General features: G+C 23.9%; 1 protein-coding gene across 2 annotated transcripts in view; it reads right to left on the bottom strand.

The window, feature by feature from the left end:
- The window catches only part of LOC129972329 (valine--tRNA ligase-like), a 30,900-nt gene extending 12,794 nt beyond the window's left edge, over positions 1-18,106 (bottom strand). The window contains exons 1-17 of one of the 2 annotated variants that reach the window (XM_056086429.1): positions 17,969-18,106; positions 16,788-16,839; positions 16,587-16,705; positions 16,087-16,193; positions 15,084-15,248; positions 12,412-12,493; positions 12,178-12,297; positions 10,955-11,063; positions 10,387-10,566; positions 10,027-10,151; positions 8,133-8,318; positions 7,190-7,266; positions 6,596-6,674; positions 5,650-5,749; positions 4,688-4,758; positions 2,839-2,964; positions 1,725-1,829 (exon numbers count right to left, since the gene is read on the bottom strand). In XM_056086429.1, coding sequence (XP_055942404.1) covers positions 1,725-1,829; positions 2,839-2,964; positions 4,688-4,758; positions 5,650-5,749; positions 6,596-6,674; positions 7,190-7,266; positions 8,133-8,318; positions 10,027-10,151; positions 10,387-10,566; positions 10,955-11,063; positions 12,178-12,297; positions 12,412-12,493; positions 15,084-15,248; positions 16,087-16,193; positions 16,587-16,705; positions 16,788-16,839; positions 17,969-18,079 — 1,914 coding nt within the window. In that variant the 5' untranslated portion in view covers positions 18,080-18,106. Of the gene's footprint in view, positions 1-1,724; positions 1,830-2,838; positions 2,965-4,687; positions 4,759-5,649; positions 5,750-6,595; positions 6,675-7,189; positions 7,267-8,132; positions 8,319-10,026; positions 10,152-10,386; positions 10,567-10,954; positions 11,064-12,177; positions 12,298-12,411; positions 12,494-15,083; positions 15,249-16,086; positions 16,194-16,528; positions 16,706-16,787; positions 16,840-17,968 lie in introns of those variants that run through there. The other variant, XM_056086430.1, reaches the window with a different exon arrangement.
- Between the last annotated feature and the right edge of the window lie 3,413 nt (positions 18,107-21,519).

Raw genomic sequence — 21,519 nt, 5'->3', positions numbered from 1 at the left:
ATATATATATATATATATATATATATATATATATATATATATATTTAGTTTTGCTATTAGATCAAGCAAAATGTTAAAGTAAGAAAACCAAATAAAACTTCAGATGATATCAAATGCACCAATAAGTCTTAAAAAACAATGTCCGACATTTTTTTTATTATGAAACACATAAAAATCCAAATTCTATCAAGGAAAAATAAAAAAAGAAAGATCAAAATTTTCAGTTACACGTAAATCAGTTAAAACTTTGAAGCCATATTATGTGACTAAATCTTTGAGGGCATACTTGACTTTATTCTGTTTTTATTAACTTTTGAGTATATACATGCAAAAAATTGGTATTCATACCATTAGGCAGGAATATGTAAATGATAGCTTCTGCAAATTTATTGCAGAAACTATGAATACATATTTCTTGTTTTCTCTTCTGAAATGTAAATTCCAGTTGAACATGGTTTATTGCCCTTTATAGAGACCACAATCTATTTTCATGCACATGGTAGGGCAGAAAGAGAAGAGAGAATTAACGTCTCTTCAGCACAGTACTGAGAGGATGGAGAAATTTTTTTGACCAACATAGAGTACAAACAATATAACTTTAAATTGCTGCAAGTAATGCACGATAGTTTCAAAAATTTGTAAAATTAATTGACTAAATAATTCACAGAATTTAAACTTATATCACTGAAATGATAATTTTTTGAATTTTAAAATTATATAAAATTTATTTTCAGATGAGAAATTTTTCAAAAATGACTGATGAAAACTTAGCATCAAATTATTGCTTAGTATCTAAATAACTCAAAATTTATATTTAAAAAAATTTCACTTATTTTGAAATGCTCAAATTTCAATGAAGTTGATACAAAAATCGTAAGTTTGTATCTGAAATACAAGCTTTGCTTTATATAGATACATAGCATTTGACTTTGAACAATTGAATTATTTTCTAATCTTTGAAATTATAATCTTCTTTTTAACCTGAATTTTTTAATTCTATTTTATCATGATATCATTTTCTCAATTTCATATCAATAATACCAACATCTGTTCCAATGCATCTTAACAGAATAATTCATTTCTGCTAATGATTTTATAGAATTATAAAATGAATTTTCTTTGGAGATTTTTAATATAAAATATTTTTAGCATCTAATAACAGCCAAGTAAGAAGTAAATTTTAATAACTTATATTTTATAACTTAAAAGTCTTTAATTTTAGTAGTAGATATCTAAATGAATTTTATTCAAATTTTATAATCATTCAAATACAACTGTGAGTACTTAAGATTTAATCATATAAGAACATAGCATTTTTTTATTGTAAAGAAATAAAATATCATAGGTTAATCCAGCAAGTTATCAAGTTTTAAAATGACAATTTTACAAATCAAATATAATTAAAAATCACCCAATTAAAAAAATTTTATTGCTTTTTTCCAAGGTGTTGTTTTCCCTATTTTAACAATCAAATACCACAAACAGGAGTAAGCTTTTTCAAATTAATTAAATGAATACCTAAATCTTGGTTGTTTGTTTAGTGCTTGGGTTACTCATCCCCAAATAATCTCATAAAGGAATCAAAGAAATCTTATCAGTAGATATGCAAATAAATACAATGATTACATATGCCTTATAAATTACACACTCTGTTAAGAATTGTATAAAAATACATTTTTAAGTAAGTTCAAATTCAATTATTTCTATACTGATTAAGCTTTTACCTCTAAGGACACTCCATTAATGACATCTAAAGGATCAATAGTATTTCCCAATGATTTTGTCATTTTGCGACCATGTGAATCACAAACCATACCATGAAGAAGTACCTAGCAAAATTAATAATAAATTTGTGAATCTTATTATGAAGATGAATAAAAAAAATTTATGAATTAAATTTAATAAATTATATTATGAATAAGATTATGAGTAACCATTAATAAAAAAAAATCTCATCTTCTTTGTCTGTATGTGCAGTTTCATGCTATTTTCATTAAAATATTAAAATAAATCTTTCTGTAATTATAATATAGAATAGAAATAAAGAAAAAATAAACATAGAGGAAAAATAAAAATCTCCCATATACAAATTTATAAAATATGCAATTAATCTTTTAACATTTCCTCATGTGTTCGCCGATAAATCGTAAATTGCCACATACATGATTAAAAAAAATTATTTCAAAAAAGATCTATAGAGCAAATCTTTGTATCCTTAGTCGTGAAACTGACTCTTGAGTAGTAAATGTTCACAAAGAAAGAGGTTTTTAAACTTTCATTAAAAATTTTAATATCTTCCTTTGATAATCCTGGTGCATATTATGCACAAAACCATTTTTACTCTGCTTTAAAATTTAAAAAAAATAAAACCGTTTTTTAATTATACCAAATTTATATTTACACAACTTTTATTCTCAAATAATAATAATAATATTTTAAAGCAGATTTTACAACAATCCTTTTTAATTTTAATTACTGGATTTCAACTAATACACATATTAAATACATTTTTTGTATTACTATATCACAAATACATATTTTTATTGCTATATAATTAAGAGCAAATTTTAAAATTAAAATAAATATAGAAAAATTAAGCCTAAAGCATCATTATAACATGATGTTTTAGCCTTGATTTTTACATCTCTTAAATTTTTTTAACAACAAGATCCAGTTTTTTTATGAGCACTCAGTGTTTTAAATTAATATTATGTATCAACATGACAAGCATTTTGAAGGGGAAATAATAACCATAGAAATTATAGCCCACAATATTAAATATACTTCATTATCAATTTAAACTTATGATATTTATATCTGATGGGAGAAAGAACTTACCTCTGTAAAAGGCAGCTTTCCAGTTATATGCTCTCCAAGCATTACCATTCTAGCCACCCAGAAGAATAAAATATCAAAACCTGTCTCCATCAAGTTCAGAGGATAGTATTTTTTAAAATATTCATCCTGCAAAAAAAAAAGTATTTTAAAATAATCTAATAGCTAGAAAAATAAAATAAAAACAACTGAAATAATTGGTCAAACTTCTCATTTTATTTTATTGAGATAGAGCATAGCAATAAATAAATTATGTCATTTAAAGATATTCCATTTTAAAGCAAACAGCAATTAAAAAGAATATCACAAATAATTTTTATCTATTGTTTTTAACAGCTGCTTTAGTCAATGAAGTTAAGCTATATTAGAATATAAAAAAGAGCTCTGGTAAATAAAGATGTATAAATGAAATGAAATTAATATATTACTCATATGATTTGTTTTTATAAAATAAAATTTTAATTCTTTCAAGACAAATATTTAAAAATAGCTTGTTATCAGTTTCCTTTTATTACTTATTCTTAACAATTTCAATAAAACTATAGTATAGAATAAGCGCAAAATGAAAGAAAAGGAAAAAAAGCCTGAGAAAATTTATGATTTCTAGACTTTTTAGAAATTAATGATGACCTGACATACAAAGAGCGCTATAAATGATCAAACACCTGGATTATTCTCATTTAATTCTCTTAACATCCTATTTAATTCAAAAGATAGGTATAAACCTCAAAATTTTGAATCATGATAAAATGACAAGGAAACCCTCCAAGACAACACTTTCCATTCTAAACTTCGATATCATACCAGTTGAAAGATGTTATTCTAAATATCATATTTAATGTACATCAGACACTCATATAGAGTGTATCTTTGATGAGATCAGTCTTCAGAACTGATACTTTCCAATCCAATAGATGAGACAATATTATCAGTTTAACATGGCCCCGATTGAATAACTAACTGAAGTAGATGTTCCTGCATGTCTTAAAACTATGAAAACATTATAATCATACCCTCCAACATTGGCTACCCAATCAATAGTAACACATCTTACAGATAAATTTAACATAATATCAACAAATAATTCAAGAATGGATATTTTTTAAAGAATTTTAAGCAATTATTTAAACATTATTCAAAACTATTAAACTGAGATTTATTATTTATTAAATATATATATATATATAGTAAAATATTTTAAAAGAAAACATACAATACAGTTTTGTTGATCAATCAAATTACTTGTTAGACATTTAAAATTTTTTTCATTAAGTAGCAAGGACTTTTGGATTTTTTTTTTAAAGTCATCATTGTTCAGTTTAATAATACAATAAACTTCCAGATGCATTTTTGTAATGATGAGCAACTCCACTGTTTTTGTATTCATGCTGGAACAAAATTCTATTTTTATATTTATCATGTTAAAAATTCTTTCCCTGCCAGCATTCTGTAAGCAAAATTTTAGCATCATTTGTAGTTTCAGGTATGTATCTTTTTTTTGAAGTTTCCCATAATTTTTCACCATTCATCCATAATTACATAGTTTTTACCTAATTTCCGTAGGTGTGGGAGAATATACAAAATGAAAAGTTTAACTTTAATTCATGCATAATTCAACAGGTTTCATAGAATTCCATTATACAGAATATTTTTTATTAGTATTTAAGCTAAATTCTTTTTAAATAAATTGGTTACATTTCATCGGAATCATTTAGAAATAGTCAAACGAGCATACTGGTACACCAGAAAACTTTCCCAGCCCTTTTAATCTGCATATCAAGAACTACAATTCAAAATGGTATAGAATGAATATTTGATTCTTTGCTGTAGAAAAGCGTTCATAAGTATATACCTGGGATGGCCAACCAAGGGCTGTGAGTGGATATAAAGCTGATGAAAACCATGTGTCCAAGACATCAACATCTGAAAATATTAATGCACCAATAAAAAAATGCTAGCAAAAAAATTCAATAAAAAAGTACTGCATACATATATTTGATTTAAGAAAGGTATTTAAATATTTGAACAATATTTTTAAAGATTCAAATTGGGAAAATATCTGTTGATAAAAAGAATATATGCGAAAATCATAAAAGTAATAAGAATCATTGCATTTAATAAGGTTCTATAAATATTCAAGAAATATAAAATGTCTTATAAAGTTATCTTGAAGATTTAAAATGATGTTCCAACAGTAGCAGATTGAAGATATAAAATTAAATTAATCAAACTGAAGACAAATTTACTAAATAACTTTTAGCTTAATAACAACAATAAAAAGCAGTATCATACTCTTTTAATCATGCAGTAAACATTATATAACACACCATGGCAATTCATAAAACTGGAAAACAAGTACATCTGATAAATTTTTGAAAAATTTTAAGTCATTTTGTGACCAAACTTTGCAATTTTTGTTTACAGTACAAAGATATATAATTGATATAACAATATTTGATAATCCGTAATAGGTAGGAGGAAATTTTGACCAGAAACTTTCATCGAGAAGGGAGGAAAACAAGGAGAAAGTGCAACATATTATTTTGAGATGACATTTAAATAAAAGTAATAGTAAATTATTCAACTTTTAAGTTGAATTTAAATTTTGTATGTATGTGAAGAATGCATTTGAGCATGATACAGAAATGAACTTACTCATATTCATAAGAAATTCAAAATTCTTAATTAAGTTCCTTTTATAGCTTTGAAAACAATAATTTCTAACAATCTTTCAGTTTTTTTTTTCAGGTAAAAAAATAAAAAATATTATTTAAAAAATAAAATTGGAAATGGACATACACAATTATCAATTACCTTGAACAGCTTTTATAGACTTAGGATCCAAGTTGTATTTTTTGGATGCCTTTTCTATAGCTTCCTTCTCACAAGTAGCTGCAATCCACAAATCATTTTTCTGTAATTTAAAAAGTTGCATTAAAAAAAAAAATTAACCTTTCTAAGGTAATTTTTATTTTGATCCTAATTCACCCAATTTTTTTTTTTTTTTTTTTTCAATTATAGACCATTTTTTAAAAATTTAGTATCAGAAAATTCAAAGAACTGGAGAAAAAATTGAATTATCAACAAATTTGAATTAAAAACGTTCCAACTAGCAAAATTCCACAGTATTAGAATGCATATAGAAAAAATAAATTAGACATGTTTTTTAAAAGAAAGATCTTGTATAAACCCATAGCACAAAAATAGCAGTTATTAATAAAACTTTCTATTTTAAGATATTTAGATAAAGAAATCCAAATAAATATTCAATTTTTTTAATATATTCAAAAGCTATAAATAAGAACCCTCATATGTTTTCAATATATATATATATATATATATTGGGAAATTTTGATTTAAATTTGATACTATTTTATTAAAATCAGATTTTTGTAATTTTATAATACTTTTATCGATGAATATGAATTGTTAAACAATTTACAAACAAGTTTATAAGACATATCTCAGTACAACATACTAAAATGAAATCATGTAAAATATTAACATTGTTAAGACTATTTTCTTTTATAGTGATAGAGAGGCACAGTTAGAGAGTTGCATTGATTGTGCTTTTTAAGGGTGCATAAAATGAACTTCCAAATATTATTTTCAAAAGTTATTGATATCTACAAAAATAAAATAAATACTTTAAGGAATGCATAAATTGAAGCAATTAATCACAGTTAGAAAGAAATAAAAGTTATTGCATAAAATAAAATAAAATAGAATTTTCTAAGCAGTAATTTATACAAATACTGACCAATTCATCAGAACTTTGTTGAATCCTATAAGCCGGTATTTGATGGCCCCACCAAAGTTGTCTTGAAATACACCAATCTCTGCAAGAAACACATCTAATTAAAAAATTATAATTAGTGGAAATAATTTTAATCAGTAGAGCATTAACTATGGCTATTTTATAAAATGAGATATGTGATTAAAATATATTAATTACTGAGCCATTATAATTTAAATTCTACAATTATATTTAATATTAAGCTATGTATATGAATCCTTCATGCACAGACAAATGTTATATTTTCAAAACCTATTTAAAAAGAAGTCCAGTACCTTCAAATAATAATAAATAAAAATGATTAAATTAAGATATTTCTTTTAAACCTCTTTGCTGATAAATGTTAAAAGGGAAAGAATTATTTTATATATACATCTTTTCCCCATAAAACTGAGCTGATTCAAATTCAAAATAAATTAAAAATTTAATTCAAATATATTTGAAAGTATGTTCTCAATTCAGAAGTTAGCTATTAAAATCAGAGATTTTGAAGTTTAATCTAAAAAAATAATAATAAAGATAATAAATATTTTTTTCAAGCATAAAGAAATAACTTACTTAAGATGTTTGAACCATTCAAACCAAACCTTCTCATGATGATCAGGAATAAATTGAAGGTTTTTACTCTTCACAGCCTATTTGAATAATAAGGGGGGAAAATCAAACCATGAAATGAAAGAGAGAAAGAAATTACAAAATAAAATAACTAATATTTAAGTACATCACAGTTAATTTTCAGAAACTAATCATAAAAAGGATAACATTTTAATCATTAATAAATTAAAATACATAAGAAAACTGATTAAATATATTTATTCATATCACATTACATGGATAAATATATTTTTTTCATTATATTTTAAAAGATAATAAAAATACTCATACTTACCATTTAAATAAAGCAAACTAATTTTAGATATAAAAATGATACCAATTCTTAATACATTTTTAAAGAAAATTCTTACTAATAAATGAAAGAAATACAGTATATTCTAAAATATCTGGTTGAAATTTAATGGCAGGCCAAAGAGATAGAAATAAACAAACTTTAAATGGAAATGTGTATGTCAAAACAAGACTTTGTAAGGGTAATAAAGAGATCACTAAAATGCGTCTTATATATGGAGCAAGAAAATTTGTAGAAATATGATAATTCTACCATTGAAGTAGAATGTATGGTTATTAAATATTTATATATCAGACATTTAATAAAGAAACATTCTTGGTGAGCATTTTTTGGTAATTTTGCATCATGTTGATTATTATATATTCAAAGCTAAGAGGAAATTAAACTCACCCAAATATACAAAAACAGATTCTTTAGCAGCCTTCACTGCATTATCATGCTGTTTTTAATTACTACAAAGTCAGCTTATTCTGTCCCTTCTATTATTTTCTTTTTTAAATTTATGCCCCATATTTTAAGAATCACCTGTCTATATCAGCATATTTCATTTTTTATTAGGTAGTACCACATATTAACTTCAACCACCTCACCTACCTCAACAGCCTTTTGCCCCATCTCTGTACAATCAAGATACCACTGATCTTTAAGACGAGGTTCAACAATATCCCCACTTCTACTGCAGAAAGGAATGGTCATAGAATGACTTTTAGTTTCTTTGTACAATCCTTTATCTGACAAACTCTTTCTAAGCAAACTTCTGACAACCAATCGATGCTTTCCCTATAATTATGCATTAAAAAAATATAGTTCACATAATATAACTAGAATGTTAAAACTATTGTAGTAATGAAAATGTGATTTTTTTTAACTAATATCATGAGATTATATTTCTGTATGATATATATATACTAAATACAGAGTAAGACTTCAAATAATTACCATTTTTATAGCAATTTTCAAATCTAATTTTATAAAAATATCTAGCAAACATTATTCCACATTAAAAAATTGAAAACATGAAAATTTGACATAATAAGGGATTGAAAAATTCTAATATCAGGCGTATTATATACATTTCATATTATACTGCAATGAATAAAATGTCTAATCAAATGTTGCAATTCAGTATTTCATCCATAATCTATTCATAACTGGTTTTTGAATGACTTCTATTAAAAATTTATTTGCCATGTTAAAGATTTTCTACTATATTAATCAAAAATTAATAATTATTTCTCAATTTAATAATTATTATACTGAAATTCTTATTTTTAGTTATAATACTGAGGCAAGCTACATTTATTTCTTCTATCCTCATCTGTTTTTGGAACTCGAACTACATTTATTACAATGTATTTTTATTTTCAAAGGCATATTAACAGGTTTAGTTTCTTGTAAATGCAAGCTGTTTAACAATAGGAAGAATATATAAAAATAAAATACTTTTCAACAAAAAGGAGAGCAAATATGGTTTAGAGAAACCCACATCTTTATTCTTTTTTTTCTTCAAGATTAAGAAAAGATTTTAATTATTAAGATACATTTGAAAAAATTTTGTTAGAAAAAATGACCAAGTATTAGGTTTACTCTGAACAGGAAGAAAGAAAGCAGGAAAAGGGATCATTTTGAATTTATATAGTTTTACAAGAAAGTTTGTTGATATGGTATTTTGTTTTTTGGAGCATATTTGGAGCATTAGTCAGCAAGGGAAAATAAGAGCATACATAAGTTAAAGCAAAGTCTGAATTCAAGTGATCAGAAAAAAAAATTAAGAACAAGGGTAATTAAAACTAATTTGTGTGTGTATGATAAATTCAATACATTCATACTTTTAAGAATTATTTTTCTATCATCTTAAATTCTAGGACAGAAACACTCTAGCTTCTGACTGGCATGGGCACAACTTCAATATTTTTCTTCAAAGAATATTGCAAAAAAATTATTTTTACATCATTCTGAATTTTTATAAAAATAATAACTTTTCAATGATACTAGACTTATTTTCATGCCATTTTTCCCCTCATTTTCATAATCAATTAAGAATATTTTTAAGTATATTCTCACAATAATACTTTTTACTTTTTTTTATTACTGGATTTATATTGAATCATTTTGTGCAAATATTAAATACATTTCCTCGTGTGCAAATTAGCATTGCTGTATTATTAAAAATAAAGTTTAAAAATAAAATAAAAATAAATTAATTGAGCTTACAAAATACCAAAGTATTATTATGGTATGATGTTTTTGCTTACAAATTTGAATCTCCTTTATTTACATTTATAATTATAAAGGTTATTCTGAATAGTATAAAAATAGAAGATTAATAAGCTTAAGTTATAATTAAGGTAACAGAAAATTTTAAAAATATATATTACTTATTTTAACCAAAAAAAAAATAACAACAAGCATTATCTTTTAATTAACAAGTCTTATTTTAACTGAACATTTTAAATTTTATAATGGTTTTAAAACAAACAAAACCTACCTGGAAATTTTCAATGTCCATATCTATTCTTCCATCATCTGCTAATATATCAAATATTTTCAAATTATGTTTGATTCCCAATTCATAATCCTTACTATCGTGAGCTGGAGTGACCTTCATAGCACCTTTATAAGAATACAATTAAATGCACAAGATATTGATATAACCAAAACATTTCTTAGCATTCTGGCATAAAAATGAATTTTTAAAAAAATAATTTTTTTTCTTTCTTTTGCCTCTCTTTTACTCACAAAACAATTTTTTGAAAGATATTATTTTCAAAATCAATTTAATAGAATTTTACAGTAAAGTAATTTAAACATGTCTTGTTAAAAGACATATTTTAAAAGTAAATTTTACCTGTTCCAAAGTCTTTATTTACATTTTCATCAAATATAATAGGCAAACTTTCACCGGTGTAAGGATGTTTCACACATTTTCCAACCAAATGTGTATATCTTGTATCTGTTGGATTCACAGCAACAGCAGAGTCACCTAACATTGTTTCCAACCTTGTTGTAGCAATTAAAATTTTCTCATCTGTAAAAGAGCATATTTACTGATTTTTTAAAAAATGAAAGAGAAAAAGATTAAACATTTACTAATTAAATATTACTATCAATAAAATAAATAATATAAATTATATGCATTTCAATTTTGTTTTTAAACCATCTTTTTTGAAAAATTTAATCACAGATTTGGTTGTAATTTTAAACAATGCAATATGATAGAACATTTTAAAAACATTGAAAGACCAAAAACATCAGAAATTTATTTTCAAATAAAATGAATTGTTTTTTTTTAAATTAAATATATAAAATAATAAATCTAAAAGAATTTTTATTATTATGTTTATTGTAGTTTTTTAAAACTCTTTTTAATCAAAAATATTATGTGTCATTTATTTAAAAAAAAAAAAAAAACTTACCAGAATTCTCAACAGGATAATAAAAATAATCCATTAATCCTAATTCAACAGGATCTTTCAAACCTGGTAATCTAACTTTCTTTTTTTGTGGTATCTCCAAATGGTCTACCTTCATTTAAAAAAAAAAAGTAAAGTCATAAGAAACGTTTTTTAAATAAATGTAAATGACAGAAAAAAATCACTTAAAAATGAAAGAAAAAACAAGAATTGTTCCTTCATTAAACTATTTGTTAAAATAGTTTTTTAGTTTAAAAAGAATGCTCAAAGAATATTTAATTGAGAAAAGATACAATCAATATCCTTAACATGCAAATTGGTTATGAAAAGCAGCAAATTTTCTCACATTTATGCAATAAACTACTGCTAAATAACAACTTATTTTTCATTCATAACCATTTTGCGACACAAAAACATCTGCTCCAACAATTCCATATCTATCACAACATTATACACAAAACCACATTCTAAATAAAATATAGAGATGAAGCTGTAGTTAATAAATTAAAGAAAATTAAATTTAAAATGTTTAGAAAATTTTAATTAAAAAAATTGTACAATTGTGAGAAAACTCAAAAGTTTATATAGCACTCTTATCTTAAATATTTTAGATAATAAAGTTTGAACATTCTGGTGAAAAGGGTATGTGAAAAATTTTGCAAACTTAATATTTATTTGTGGTTCAAATTATTGCTTACAAAATCTTGGTCCAAATAAAATAAAATTTTAATTTACGCTGATCTATTTTGCCCATTATTTGTAATATAAATCTGATGAAGAAGCATTTTAACAGTAAAATTAACTAAAATAAAATAAACATTTTATAATTTTTTAAAACTACAATCCTAATTATTTCTCTTATCAAAAATTTTACAAAAAGTAGATGAACTAATATGCAAAATTTTAATGTAGTTTACACTTATTTGAAATTACAATAACTTCAAAAACACATATATATTCAAATTTTTATTAATTTTTGAATTTTAAAATCTGTTTATAAACAAAATCTGTAATTCAAACTTTTTCAATTATTAATATGCTCCAAATAAATTTTTCAAACTTTAGAGTTCACAAATAAACAATTTCGATAATAAAGTATTTTAGTTAACTACCATACAAATGTTTATTAAAAAGAAATATGATAATACTCTACCCCACTTATACGAAATAAAATTTATTAAGTATTACAAACATTCAAAAGATAAGACAAATTTTATAAAACTTACTTCAATATCAGATATCACAGAGCGAATTTGACTAGACCAATTAACTAATTTCTCCTTGCGATAAATAAGGTTATTTTCAAATAAATCTATGAACACTTTTGCAACAGCTTTGGAAGTATTCTGAAAAATAAAATACAAAATATTTCTTCATTATACATGCAGCAGTAAGTACTTAAGTAATTTATAGTAACTTATTTACAAAAATGTAAATTTAAAAAGGCATAAATAGCTCACAGCATCTAATGTGAATGATGACTTTTGAAAATCTAATGAAGCCCCAAGCAATTTCAGTTGCATTTCAATATTCTTTTGAGTTCTAAAAAAAAGAAGAAAAAAAATGGTGATACATAAAAGATATTGGACAAGTTAACTAGGTAAAAAGGCGATAAGATTAGAATCCCATTCATATTAGAACATTTAATTATATTTCCCATTGAATACGAACTAACAATACACAAAATTTACTAGCATCATCCCAAAAGTATGGGCATGAAATAAAATTATTATATTTTTACAAGAAATATGAGTGTAATAGTACTTTAAAACAATCATTAAATGTCAATCAATGTGAGTGAAATAAAAAGCATGCATAAATATTAATATAAATACAATTTCAAAAGAAAATTGAAAAGTGTATAATTGTATAAATAATAATGCAGGTAAAAACATACTGAAATATACAATATATAAATAAAAAAATTCAGAAATAAAGTATTGATTAAGAACTATGAAATCTAACATTTATCTTCATAAAAATAATTAAATATGAATATTAACCATGATGCAAAATGTTAACAATAAAGAAGTAAATTAGAATTTTGGGTTTATTTCATGAAATATTTATTCTTACGAAAAATTTCCCATTCTGGGAGAAATAGTGAACATATTTTTGAAAAAGTTTAGTGTAAAATAAATAAGAAGAAATTAAATCAAAATCTAAACTAAGAGTTTGTGATAATTTCATTTTTATACACAGAAATTTTTTTACATCTCTCTTATATATATATAAAGGCAATTTTTGTTTGAGTGGGTCCTCTATAAACTAAAAAAATTGGATAAATTAAACTGGATTATTCAAATTTTGCATATTGATGCACTAAGGCAAACAAATGTATCCTTGAAAGTTTTATGATAATTGACCAATTTTTTTTTTATTGATTAAAAGTAACTTTTTTTACCACTTCACGTTAATGCTTTTGCCTTGAGTATTTCTACTTTTTTCCTATCACAAAGGAGAAAGGCTTCAGATTCATTTATGCAGGCTAATGAGGCAAAACCTCTGATGGCACTGAAAATTATTTGCATGTGCACAACATGTTTAACTATACCTTTCAGCACAGTTAGTGTTAGTTACATTCTAATTAGAATGTTAAATTTTATAAAGTTTCTTAATGCTCGAAATTAGATGTGATGATTTTTGCAGCTATAGCTTTTCCTCTTAAATGTTTTTTTAGTATTTTTAACTAATTTAAAATATTAATTATAATCTCTTATCATTTGCTCTTATTTCACTGATTTGGTCATTGTTGAGTTAATTTGAATAATTTTTAATTTTATAACCTCATTTTAATAAAATTTTTTATGTGTATTTAAAAATGTACACATTCAATAGTGCTGACCTTAGGCAAAGCTGGGTATATCAACTAGTATAAAATAGAGTTAGCATGCGTTATTCTTATTCATTTCATCACGTCTTTAAATATATCTTCATTTTGTGATAAACAAAACTTCAAAAAAGATTTCATAAAAGATTTTCACATAACTAAAACTATAATAAATAATATGAATTAAAATTGAAATAACATTCATTAAAATACACAGTTTCAATAATGTCTTTTGTTTCAATGTTTTCCTTTAATTCATTTTATAAATTATAATAGATTTAATAATTTCATAATAAAATTTAATTTGAATATTTGATATTAAATATCATTCTAATAAAAACATTATACCCCAAAAAATAAATATTATATCTTGCAGCTAAGATGTATTTGGAAGGGGAGGATGCCAGTCTTTCAACAACCAATCAGTATTTTTGTGATGTCAGAGAGTTAATATTGAAAATTGCCAAGATTGCAAAAGATTTATTTTCTGACATAGAAGAACAATGAAATAATCTTTGAAAAGAGCTGTGACATGAGGAAGAACTGGATTTGAATGTCAGAAGTTTGATGATGAATTATTTGAAAAAGTGATCATTTTGAATGATAATTTCTGTTTAAAAAAATCTATACATAGTATAAAATGAAGTCTCCTGAAAGCGTCTGTATGTTTGAAAAAGAAATATTCAAGAAATACTTAACTGATATTGGTTGTATTTGTACCATTTTGTAGGGCATTTATTGGGAAAGATTTTAGTATATTAAAATAATATCAAAATAAAAAAAGGAGTTTTACATTTGCGATTTTAATTATTTTCCTATTACAATTTGCGTAAAATAGCAAAGTCTGTGCTTTGTACTTATCCGCGCATGAGCTAAAACCTCAAACTGAGCATATGCAAATTGCAAGAGGTATGGTATGCATATGCAATACATTTTTTTGCTTATGTCTGATTTTAAACATCGATTAAAAACTCATTATGCCTTATCATATTTTTACCTTTTTAACAGTCTATACATTTTTGAATTTGTGATACAAAAATTTATTTGTAATTATTTTGAAGATTTCTAAATATATGTTTATGTTTGTGTGATGTTGCGTGACAAGCCCATATCATATCGGGTGGAGGCTAGACTTAAGTTTAAAGCTAATTTTTCATATTGGTTGTTATGCCACGGGCAACACTGTGTGGGTACTGATAATCTGTATATAAAAATCTATCACTGGAAATAATAAATAATTAGAAATAAAATATTTAAAACTTAGATACTAATTATAAATACATAAAATTTCATGTAACTTACAAAGTTTTCCATTCATTAATTTCCTTTAAAAACTTTTCTCTTCCAAGCTCTTGTTTTGTTATCTTTTTTTCCTTTAATAATTTCTTTTCAACTATGGTTTGAGTGGCAATACCTCCATGATCAAAACCTGGAATCCAAATAACTTTCTCTCCTCTCATTCTTCGCCTTGAATAAAAAAATATAATAATAATTTTAGGTATTTTGCATAAAATATTCATAATTTACATAAAGTTTAAGTTCAAAAGCTATTTTTTAAATAAAATTCTCTAAAGATTATTTAACAGAAAATTAATGGAAAAATGTACAATTACTTGTAATTGCAAAATACTGTTTATGGCAAATATTACTTAAATCATTATTTTAATTTTTGATCAGCATTAAATATTTAATTTAAAATAAAAAGAAAATGTCCCTAAAGAATAATTTAGAAGTAAAAATTACTCTTTAAATGAACATGTGAAATAAATAACATATATATACATGGGCAGACATAAAAACAAAAATAAGTTTTTTTTGCACTCAAGGAGGTTTGAAATGCAAAGACGGTCAAAATATCAAAATCAGATTTTTTCAACAATTACCACACTTTCTCTTTTTGATAATTACTGTACTTTTACTTCTTTTGTATACAAGAAAGTAGAAATTGCTATGACTTATATTAGTTAAAAATTTCTTCTATTATTAAGAAGTATTAAATATATTTTATATATCGAGACGCATATACATAAACTATAGGCTCCTTCTTCTAATCAATAAACAAAAGACAAAAAAGTACAACATAGAAGACAATTTAGGTAATATCATTTTTCTGGTTTAAATTAAATGAGAAAATTCTCCCAAATTAAAAATTAAATGATAAAATTTATGAAAGAAAAATGTAGAAAAAGTAAGAAAATTTTTAATAAAAATAGTCACTCAACACTCTATATTATTTCAATTTCAATATTAAAATAAGAATTTAAAGTTAAATAGAAATAAAAAATTTTAAAAAGTAGTAATTTACCATCTTGAAATACAATCCTGAATAGTCACAGTAAGAGTGTGACCAATATGTAAATTTCCTGTCACATTGGGTGGTGGTAAAACAAGACAAAATTCAAGTTTTTGATCCTAAAAAATAAAAAATTTGACATAAAAAAAAGAAATGAAATATCTATATTGCATGCATCTAAATTTTATATTTCTATTTTTCAAATCAAGATGCAATTCTAAAAAGACCAAATAAGTTTAGAATATATAATGATTGCTATTATTTAAACATAACATCTAATTAAAAAAAGAAGTAAAATGATATAACATGCTATCTAAGAGCATTCAGATGAAAGAATTTGATAGGAAAAATAATTCTTTAAAATATAAACAAAGTTTAAAAATTTTTCTTTAAAGTGTAAAAGCATTTCTAAATTATAGAAAATTAATAGAAACAATATTAAAAAATAATTCACCATAGTTTATCAGAGTAACAATTTATGATCCTGTAATACAAGAAATAAAAAGATTTACATGTGGCCCATGGTCATTTCTTGCTCCTTCATAAAACAACCCATTTTTTTCCCAATATTCATACCATCCTTTTTCCACTTCTTTTGGTTCATAAGCAATTGGATATATGCCAGATAATTCTGAAGAAAAGAAATTATGCATTTTTATAATTTATTCTCACATATAAAATTAATAGAAGAAAGAATCTGAATGTATGATTACCTTTTTTCAAAGGATGTTTAATTTCTGTATATTTGGCAACATGTGAAAGGTACTGAAATGGAAAAATTAATAATAGAAATTTGCATTCTTTAGCATAAATAAATAATTATGAGATTTATTTTAATAATGATATATTTTTACTTAGCAATAATCAAATATGAAGTCAGTATTGCTAAATATAAGTATTAATTTTTTTTTTCTTGCCAAGTTGTGGGATGTTAAATTAAATCTACTTCCAGTTTTTTTCTCTTTATTATGACTATCTTAAATAACTTCAGATTATTATTAATCTCTTTTATAATGTTGAACTAGAAAAATGCCATCAGTATTACATTTTATCAAACTAATTTTTTTTTTCATAATCAATATATTATTATTCTCTGACCTTTCTTTTACACTTAATATAACATAAATGTACATTTTCTTCACATTTCTTCCTGAAACAATAGATAAAAGGTAAGCAACAGAATTTATATCTTGAAATTTAAAGCTAATATATTAATTATAATTGTACTATAAAAATAGAACCTCCATATAAAATCTGTTGCCAGGCGAAAATAAAAATTTAAACTGGTGATTTAAAACTCAAGAATTTTTCCCTTTATCAACAGTGATTTCATTAAGAAATATTACAAATATATATATATGTTAATACAGTTTTATTGTCATATTAGTAAGTGTTTTTTTTTTTTTTTTTTTTTTTACTTAGGACTACAGCAAAAGATGAAAATCCTTAAGCAAAATATTCACTGACAAATTTAATAAAATTTATTAAAGTATTCTTTGTTAGAATCTTATAATGCAAAGAGGTGCATTTGAAACTATATTTTTGATATGTTTCACTATATAGTGGTGAATATTCAGAAGTTATTGAACATTATAAGTGTTTCTATTAAGGACGATTTATAACAACAATATTTACATAATAAACTTAAAGGATAAATTTATTCGTATAAGTTGCTTTATTTACTAATTATCTCGCTTTAATTTTATATAATTAACTATAAAAATATAATAGCGAAACGAGTCTGTTTATCAACAGTTTAAAGTAGCAACGTTTTCTAAGCTTGGTACAAAAAAAATCTGGATTATTCTTTAAAAATATATTTCCTAACAAAAGAAAAACAATATCTACAGTCGCACAAAAATTTCAATAAAAAATAAATTTTTAAAGAACATACATAGTTTGATCCAGGGTAAAACTGTAAATATTCTTTATTAAAAGTATAAAACAAAGTTTTTGACCTGAAACACTTTGCTAGCTTAAAAAACATTATTGTGTTAAATAACATAAAAATATATCGATTTGTTTATTTACAAATTGTCCGGTTTTTTCATGGGAAATTTAATTGATGCCAAAAGATAGAAACTTTATTAGGGCTCTTCCTTAACCTTTAGCCGACCTCGTTAGTTTAGATGAAAATTACTCGTTGTGACTCATAATATGTGATATAAATTGTAAGATATAGAAATTAATATCTATGTACAGATTTAGCTTTTTTTAAATTGCATATTGCTCTCAAAACTCATTAAAAGGATATATAAATAAAGAAAAATATTAGGTATTAGGTCTGGCAACAAATAACATTAAAAGAAGTGAAGTTGTCTGATAATATTGTTTGTTGGGTAGAGTTAACCGGAGGACGTATTGGAGGATCAAGCTAGGTTCCAATTAGTGCCTGTAGACGGCGCCAGTAGTCTACAGCCATCTATAGGCGCTAACAAGAACTATCCCAATTGCAGGATTAGCTATAATAGGGGTTATAAGATTTGGCAAATAAGCGCATTTGTGGCGAATAATGCCAATCTTTTTTATTTCCTATTACGCGATTTTGTTTTTTATTTTTTTCCGCCAAAACTTGGAATCGTCAAACTGTTTCGTTTCTTTTTCTCTTTCTGAAACTTTACTCGTTTCTTTTACACTCTTTCAGAAATTCATCTGATATTTATTTTTTATTTTAAATTGATTTTGATGTAAATAAATTCTTTATTATTATTAAAATGTATTTATTTATTAAGAATTTGTTTAAGTCATTTGTTAAAAATTATCATTTATTAAATAACTTATTGAAAATATAAATGTATTTATTTATTATTTTTTATTTATTTTATTATTGTATAATTATTTTTCATTTGAAAGAAAACGTCTCCAACAGTCGATAATAATAGAAATATTTTCATGCGAAATTTGAATAAATAAATGCTTTTATGTTATTGCGATTTGAAATAACATTTGATTGCAAGGACTCTCCATATAATATATATATATATAAATTTTTTACTATATGCAAATTTTTTTTCTAATAAAAGAGAACGTGCGTGTGTGTACGCAGAGAAGAATAAATATGTTTTGGAGGGTAGGAAAGTGTAATGTTTGGTAAAGCAATTTTTTAATTTTTATTATTTAAAAACAGCGAAAAAGTTGGAAGTTTTTCTGCAATAACTTTCGAAAATATTTCCAAATTAAAAAAAAGATTTTAATTTATCTTTAAAATAAAAGTTTATTTATATATATATATCTTTTTAAGTATAAAATCTTATGATATTCTTTATTTTAACAAATTTTTAAATTTTGATTTGCAGCAATATCGTAAATGAAAGACAAGTCATTTTCATTTTTCAATCAAAGCTGAACGATTTTTCTTTGTTAAAAAATATGAGATAAAATTATTCATACTTTTAATATAATAAAATTTAAAGGGTGGCATGCTATCAATAAATTGCATCTTTCGAGGCAGGTTGTTGGACTTTGAGCTTCCAAATTTGGCTGGCAATTAGTTATTTCTTAGATAACAATATTAAGAAATCTTGTTTCAAAAATTAAATTAAAATTTTAATAAAAAATTAAGAAAATTCCAGCATTTTCTTTATAAATGCGAAATATATCGCTGACCAAAAACATTTTATATTTTTAAAAAATTAGATTTTTTAGTTATCTTTTTTTTTTTTTTAATTCCATTCAATATTTTTCTTCTTTGATCTTAGTATTTTTCAAAATACTTTTAAACATATTTTTCAAAAATATTTTTCATTGGTTTAGTAAACTATACTTCTACATGAGCACATTGCAGTGATATTCAATACAATTTTATGCGCATATTATTGTCATTTTAATTTTTTAAAGATAATATAAAACTAAACAATTAAAATCTACAATCTTGGCTTTCTATAATATTTTGGATGAAGATTCAAATCTACTTTATTATTTTCATTTCTATTATTTATTTTTTATTTATTTTATTTCATTTATTTTAGGTTAACATAAAATTAGAAATTAGGTATAACTGGAGCATCATTTTTTCCCCTAATAAAATACAGTTGATTTTTTTATTTGACCAGCTTTTTATGGCTTTTTTCTATCATTTAATAAAAAGCAATTTTAAAAATTAACTTTCTATTAGTTTTAATATATTTACTTCTTAGCTCAATCATTAAATAAGTCTTCTATCAACTGCAAGATAATTCTTTTCGAAGGTTATGTTAATTATTTATATATTATAGTTTGCTTAAACAGTAATTCTCATAAAAAACTAAGAATTAAAGAAGAATTAAACTAAAATTAAGTATTAAAAAAATAATTCTCAAAAAAATTCTCATAAACAGTATTTTTTATATTTTACAACTATATATAACTTGTTATTTTTTTGCAATTCATACATTAATTTAACAAAAATTAAATTTATTGCAAATACTTAAATTGACATAATTAAAGTAATACTAAATGTATGATGGACAGACCAGCTGGTCACCGAAAGCAGCTGGTACATCCCTAATTATTTCGATTTCGTTTCCAAAGTATACATCTAACAATAATCATCCTTATAATGTAAATGTGTTTTCAATGTGAAACAAAACAGTCTACTTATATCATTGGGTCTACTTATACCATTACTTATATCATTTATTAAATAGTTAGCTAACATTAGAGCTCATGTTTCTTCTTCGGCTCTAGTCATGTCATACATGGAATACCTGTTTAGTTATGCACCGACTCCTCTTAAAATCCAAAATTAATTTATTGACTGATTCTCTATTTAGCATTTATGTTCAGCTACCGGGTATGCGCCTATATTGTTATATTAATGTTAAATGTGTAGCATGGACCTTTAATTGTTCTATAAATTTTTACATATCTTTCCTAATCAACTACTATTCTTTGAATAATCTACATTTATTCTCTGAAAATGTTATGAACTTGTTTGTAGATTATTTGATGAAAATAAGCTGGAATGTATAAACCCCTTCAAACCCATTATGGGATTTATGATATTTGTTTTTATCAAGTAAATTCTTCCAATCAGACTTCAAATCTTAAGAAATAAAAAATTCAATTAAATTTGCATCAAAAACTATTGTTATGACTTTTTCAAACGCTATCAATAGAAGGATATTGGAAAACCCATCAGGAAAAATGATAGATTAAAAAAACCATGAAGGAGCCTGAAGTGGAGCAGTTCTCTTAGTTTTCGGAAAGAGGATATCCTACAATGGCAAATTTTCAGGCACTGTGTTTTAATTTTGTTCAATTAAATCCTATTACTCCTTCCAATGATTAATACATTAATCTTATCCGGTATCAATTACATAATGTAATTGATCTTGACCACTTGTTATCTGCTAGGAGAGAACAGATTAAGGAAAAAAATGTCTTTGACGGCAGATCAAAAAGATCCTTATATTTTCTATAGATTGCTTATATTCTCTTTTCAAATTTATCACACAAATTATACAA

This window comes from Argiope bruennichi, chromosome 6 (genome assembly GCF_947563725.1).
Source record: "Argiope bruennichi chromosome 6, qqArgBrue1.1, whole genome shotgun sequence".
NCBI classification, from domain to species: Eukaryota; Metazoa; Arthropoda; class Arachnida; order Araneae; family Araneidae; genus Argiope; species Argiope bruennichi.
This window is presented reverse-complemented; position numbering and strand designations above follow the sequence as displayed.